Here is a 6,706-nt window from a genome sequence, read left to right on the forward strand (position 1 = left end):
AAATTACGAAGTAAGTGATTGGTACACTCTACTTTTCTAACGGTTACTTTTTGTTCTCGGTAAGGTCTGTTATTCACAATAGTATGATAGACGTTGCTATCACCATCGGCAACAACCGTTCTATATATCAAGCCATGCATTTCAAAGCTGCAATTGAAACCTTCAGCAATAGCATCACTTTCCATGCTACTAGAACTGGCATAACGATCATAGTTTTTATAACATTTATGATGTTTTGGGGATATAGCTTTTCGTTCCGCTGTATCACATATTGTGCAGTATTTATTTCGTATGCCGATAAACAGAACTTTTCCTGTGCGGAAACCTACAATGGCACCAACACCGGAAAGTGAATTATAATTCGTACCATACGATCTCTTCACCCAGCTACCATCCGCTATGTCAGTTATGTACGGGATACCGTCCACGACTTCATTGTTTTCAGAAGCTAATCATCTTTCTTCTTCACCTGCTGCTTGCATGGTATGCATTGTGCTTTTCATAAACTCATCTACGAGTTTTTCACGGTACCTGCGGTACGTCGATTCAGCCATGCAGGGCATGTTCAGGGCGGTGCATAATTCTTCTAATTGTGCATAGCCGATTCCGACTGTAACAGTCGCGGTCGTCAGGGCCTCATTTACATTCATTATATTTGAATGCATAGGTTCCGACCAAACAGTATCTTCGTAATTGTTGGTTCCTGCATTATCGACGGCTAAAGAATTGGCATAATGATACACCGGATGCAGCGCCGTTCTTTAGAACAAAGGAATACGGCTACCGTTCGGCACGCGTCTCTTCGCGAATCGAGTTTATAGTAACCAGGATCTCGTGCGAGTCACATCTCGCTTAATGTAAAAACGCAAGAAAGCTTGTTTGCAATAAAAGTGTGCCAAGATTCATACAGTGAATTTATTTCGCGTACTGCACACCCCACATTATGGTCCTTCGAGTAGGATGGTTAAGAACAAATTATATTAATGTGCCGCCGATGGACAAGGGTCTGCAAGTTTAAACAAGTACATAACCTGGACAATAAGGACATTTTCACTCTCGGTAAAACAAGGGATGCAACAGGAAGCTGTCACGTGAGTTCTCTGTGTCTCGTTCCATTTTTCCCATTACGCAGTTCCCTTTGACCATTTCTCTACTTTATGCGCAAAGCTATCTAATCTCTTTCTCATACCTGAATAAGTAAGTGCGTATAGAATTCAAGATGCCGGTAGATCAGGGGTCCTCAAGTAGTACAGATTCACTGAGGCAATTGAAAATGAAGCGTGCACAGATTAAAAGTGCGTGTACTAAGTTAAAGAACTCGTTAGATGCGACCACTGTAAGTAGTATGTCTTTAAGCGAATTGAACAACCGCAAATCCAAATTAGAGGAATGTTGGCGACAATTTGACGAATTACAAACAAAATTTGATGTTTATGAGGTGGCGGAAGATAGCGATTATGTTTCTGGGGAACGTGATTTGTTTGAAGATAATTATTACAAATTGGCGGCTAGATTAGACGATCTTATAGTCGCGCAGACTAACGCTACTGCGTTTAACGTAGCAACAAATTCAAGCGAAAATAACGTCGCAATAGCCGAACCGAGTGATTCGCGGGTGCGGTTGCCGAAGATTGCGTTACCTACATTTGCAGGCGACTACGAAGAATGGTATCCGTTTTACGATATGTTCAATTCACTTATTCACCTATGTCCCTCTGTGTCTGCTATTCAAAAATTTCAATATCTAAAGGCCTCTTTGAGAGGCGAGGCCACGGATATCATTAGCTCCTTTGAGATTTCACGGGAAAACTATGTAGAAGCATGGAATATTTTAAAGGCGCGCTACGACAACAAGAGAAAAATAATTCAGAATCATGTCAAGGCCATATACGAATTGCCGTTGGTAAAAAAGGAATGTGCGGTTTCTTTAAGATATTTAATAGATGGATTTTCTAAGCATTTGCGTGCGTTAAGGGCTTTGCAACTGCTCACTGAACATTGGAACGCTTTACTTTTGCATGTAATTTCTGCCAAATTGGATCTTGTATCGAATATGGAGTGGGAAACAAGTTTGCAAACGACGGATTTACCTAAGTTGGACGATATGATACAATTTTTAACGCGTCGTTGCCAAACTTTAGAGGTCTCGACGAAAAAACCTCAATTAACAAATAATGCGACCGATTTTTATAATAAGCCACGAAATAAGCTTACATCCGCGCATCTTTCTACGGATAAAATTTATTGTTCGTTATGTAAGGGAGATCATTTTCTGGGAAACTGCGAGAAGTTTATTGGTATGCCGGTTGACAAAAGAAGGCAAGAGGTAATGTCAAAGAAGTTATGTTTGAATTGTTTGCGTGCTACTTCACACGTGGCCAAGGATTGCAAATACGGTACATGTAAAAAATGTAAACGACGACACAACACGATGCTTCACTATAATCAGAATCGGCAAGATCAATCGAGTCGAGTTCCGGGCGCGATCGAGGCGCGGGGCGAGGAACCAAGACGCGAAGAGTCTAGACGCGAGGAATCGAAATGCGAGGATCAATCAGTAGCCGCCATCAATCACTCATCTCTTAGGCCAATGTACCCTGATGTGTTGTTGTCCACGGCGCTTGTACACGTATATGATGTTCACGGAAATACCCACGAATGCCGCGCGTTGCTCGACAGTGGTTCTCAGTCCAATTTTATTGCGAGTGGCTTGGCCAGACACTTAGGTTTAACAAAGCGTGAGGTTGATATTCCTATTGGAGGGATAAATCAGGCGGTCACGCATGTACAAGAAGTCTGCGAGGTTCGGATTGGGTCCAGACTGAATAATTTTAATGTAAGGGTCGAGTGTCTCGTGTTGGATAGAATCACTCAAAGATTGCCGGTAAATTCTCTTGATCTTACGAGGCTTGCGATTCCTAATAATATAAAATTAGCGGATCCTAATTTTCACGTATCTGGTGAGATCGACCTATTGCTCGGCGCCGAAATATTTTGGAGTCTAATGTGCGTCGGCCAAATCAACGTATCCAGAGATCAGCCGTGTTTTCAGAAGACCCACCTGGGGTGGATTGTTTCGGGAAGGCTAACGGAACAATCCAGCTCCGTGCGAGCAACTTTATGCAGCATCGCGATGGATGATTTGAGTCATGCTATAAGTAATTTTTGGAAGCTGGAGGAGACGCATTCGGCTCGTCAGCTTAATCCGGAAGAGAAATTCTGTGTATCGCATTATGCCGACACCTTTAAGAGAAATGAAGAGGGAAGATTCATCGTAACATTACCTACTAAGGAAGATCAACTGTTGAAATTGGGTCAATCCAGGAATATTGCTTTGCATCGTTTCTTGACGCTTGAAAGGAAATTAACAAAGGAGCCGAGTTTAATGGATCAATACGCCAGATTTATCAAGGAATATGAAGAGCTGGGTCATATGAGGTTGATATCAGCGGACGAGGAGTTCTCGAGTTGCTTGCCTAATTTTTACCTCCCGCATCATACGGTTGTGAAGGAGACTAGTGTAACTACCAAATTAAGAGTAGTTTTTGATGGATCCGCTAAATCCGATACGAATACTTCCCTGAATGACGTGTTGATGGCGGGACCCAATTTGCAGGAGGATATATTTTCCATTTTAACGCGATTCCGCACCTTTCAATACGTCCTATCGGCTGACATTAGCAAAATGTATCGTCAGATCTTGGTGAACGCCTCCCAAACGCCGTTGCAGAAAATCCACTGGAGGTCCCACGCCGACGAAAGTATAAAAACCTATGAACTATTAACCGTAACATATGGGACCAAATCTGCCTCATTTCTGGCTATTCAGACCTTGCATCAATTGGCGGCCTTGGAGGCGCACAATTTTCCTGTCGCGCCAAGGATTGTTCTTCGAGATTTCTATGTGGATGATCAGTTAACTGGGGCAAATACAAAGGAGGAGGCCTTGAACATTAGAGATCAGGCGGCCGCACTGTTGGCCAAAGGAGGTTTTCAACTGCGAAAATGGGCAAGCAATTGTCAGGAGTTGCTTAAGGACATTGCACGCGGAGAGGTGGAGCACATGGTTCTATCGTTGGATAAGGTTCAGGTCAATAGCACTTTGGGGATTCAATGGGATCCATTCAATGACACGCTACAATACGCCACGGTGGAAGACACGAGCATGCAAGGGCGTGTAATCAAGAGAAAAATATTATCGTGCCTGGCTAAGATATTTGACCCGTTAGGCTTATTGGGGCCAATAACATTTACTGCCAAATGCATCATTCAACAATTGTGGATTCTCAGGGTTGATTGGGACGAGTCCGTTCCTTCCGCAATTCACGCTAAGTGGCTAAAATTTGAAGGTGAATTGCCATCGCTGCGGGAACTCCATATTCCAAGAAGTGTTGTGTGTGAGGAAAGGCCGTTGCTTTTGGAGCTTCATGGATTTGCGGATGCTAGCCAACAGGGTTATGGAGGCTGTGTTTATCTGAGGTCCACCAATGTCGATCATAAAAATCAAGCATATTTACTGTGCTCCAAATCACGTGTTGCTCCCTTGAGGGCTATATCTATTCCCAGACTGGAGCTATGTGGGGCCGTGCTGCTGGCAAGATTAATGCAGATGGTTCTAAAATCTCTTCCCTTTACGCCCGATAATGTAAATTATTGGACAGACTCTACCATAGTGTTGAATTGGATACGGGCACCTAGCCGCAGCTGTGCTACATTCGTCTCCAATAGAGTTGGAGAGATACAGGAGCTAACCCCCATCCGCCTGGAATTACATAGGTACGTTAGAAAATCCAGCGGATCTTGTTTCAAGGGGCAGTATGCCCAAGGAATTGCTCGTGTCCGCCTTATGGTGGAGGGGACCGGGATGGTTGGCAATGGATCGCTCTGAATGGAAGGCCCAACCATTGGACACACAAGTAAGTGAATTGCCAGAGCGAAGAAAACCCCTTGTGGCTATGCCTGTCGTCACTAATGATTTTGGCATATTTGAGCGATTCTCGGCTTACCATAAATTGGTAAGGGTGTGTGCCTTTATGATGCGTTTCATCAACAATCTTCGTGGGAGAGCACAGAGAATTCAAGCACCGTGCCTCTCAGGCAATGAGCTAAGAACAGCAACCAAGACCCTGGTAGGGTTGGTCCATCGAGAAGCCTTCGCGGAGGAGCTGCGTTCGCTCGGGGAGCGCGGCGAGTTGCAAAAGGGAAGCAAATTGTTATCTCTTCACCCTTTCATAAATAATGAAGGGCTACTCAAAGTGGGGGGCAGATTCCAAAATTCTAACTTACCATTTGAGGTCAAACATCAGATGATATTGCCTTGCAAACACACTTTCACCCGGCTCCTAATAGAAGCGGAGCACAAGAGATATTTGCATGCGCTCAATGAGCTCAAGCAACCCTATCAGCTATTCGAGCACAATTTTGGCCATTGTCAGGTCGAAATTCCGTGCGCCACGTAATAAGGAAATGCATCACTTGCTTCAGATTCGCTCCCCAAACTTCTCAACCCCTTATGGGTAATCTGCCGCTCTCCAGAACTAAACATAGTAGACCATTTACCACGGTGGGCATTAATTATTGTGGTCCTTTTCTCGTACGCGAGTCAAACCGCCGAAATTCCAAGCAAGTTAAGAGTTATGTAGCGATTTTTATTTGTTTTGTTACTAAAGCTGTACATGTGGAGTTGGTAATGGATATGACCGCGGAGTCCTTTTTAGCCGCCCTAAGGCGATTCTTTTCCCGTAGTTGAAGACCTATTGAGATTGTGTCTGACAACGGCACTACGTTTGTAGGTGCTAATCGCGAGCTACGCGAATTGCGGGACCTATTTTTAAAGGAAAGTACTCAGCGTCAGATTTGCGATGCGTTGGCTACTGAGAATGTCACCTGGCAATTTATACCTCCTCGAGCGCCGCACTTTGGCGGGCTTTGAGAGTCGGCGGTAAAATCCGTGAAATTTCATTTGAGGCGCGTAGCGGGCAATGCCTTTTTAAATCACGACGAGTTTTATACGTTACTTACTCAGGTTGAAGCTGTACTGAATTCCAGACCTTTATGCGCATTATCCAATGATCCCAATGATTACTCCTTTCTCTCCCCGGGACACTTTTTAATAGGAGCCTCACTTATGTCTCATCCTGACCCTGATTTGACTACAACTAAGGAAACGCGCTTATCGCGTTGGCAAAGAATCGAACAGTTGAAGCAGCATTTATGGAAAAGATGGTACAAGGAGTACCTGCATTACCAGCAAGAAAGGAAGGCTTGGAAACAAGGTCGAGGAAAGGCTCTATGTCTAAACGATCTGGTTTTAATACAGGAAGACAATACCCCCCCTCTTTGTTGGCCCAGGGGTAGAATTGTAGCGATCCATCCTGGACGAGATGGAATAGTGCGCGCCGCGACAGTGCGCACTCAAAACGGCACCTATAAAAGGCCGGCGGTGAAATTATGTGTTTTGCCTATGGACGGTTAAAGCTTACAATTATCATTATCATTATTTTGATTATTTCTTTATTTGTTCCTCTTTTCTTTTAATTCACTATGTTCTCAAGTTTAAGACAATGTTTTAATATAATTACTTATTTAATATAATCACCTATGTTTACTTACTATTTAGATGAGACTTATAATGTTTGTTTTAGATTATTGCATTATTCCAATATGTTAGCCATTTGTTGAAGAGCAGGGCTCTTCAAGGCGGGCG

The 6,706-nt window shown here is 43.7% G+C and overlaps 1 protein-coding gene across 1 annotated transcript; it reads left to right on the plus strand.

Moving 5' to 3' along the window:
* The first annotated feature begins 1,219 nt into the window (after nucleotides 1-1,219).
* LOC114882094 lies at nucleotides 1,220-4,888 on the plus strand. The gene has a single exon (XM_029198972.2). It carries the CDS (start codon nucleotides 1,220-1,222, stop codon nucleotides 4,886-4,888), a length of 3,669 nt encoding a protein of 1,222 aa, XP_029054805.2.
* The last annotated feature ends 1,818 nt before the right edge of the window (nucleotides 4,889-6,706 follow it).

The sequence above is a fragment of the Osmia bicornis genome, chromosome 7 (genome assembly GCF_907164935.1).
Source record: "Osmia bicornis bicornis chromosome 7, iOsmBic2.1, whole genome shotgun sequence".
Lineage (NCBI taxonomy): Eukaryota > Metazoa > Arthropoda > Insecta > Hymenoptera > Megachilidae > Osmia > Osmia bicornis.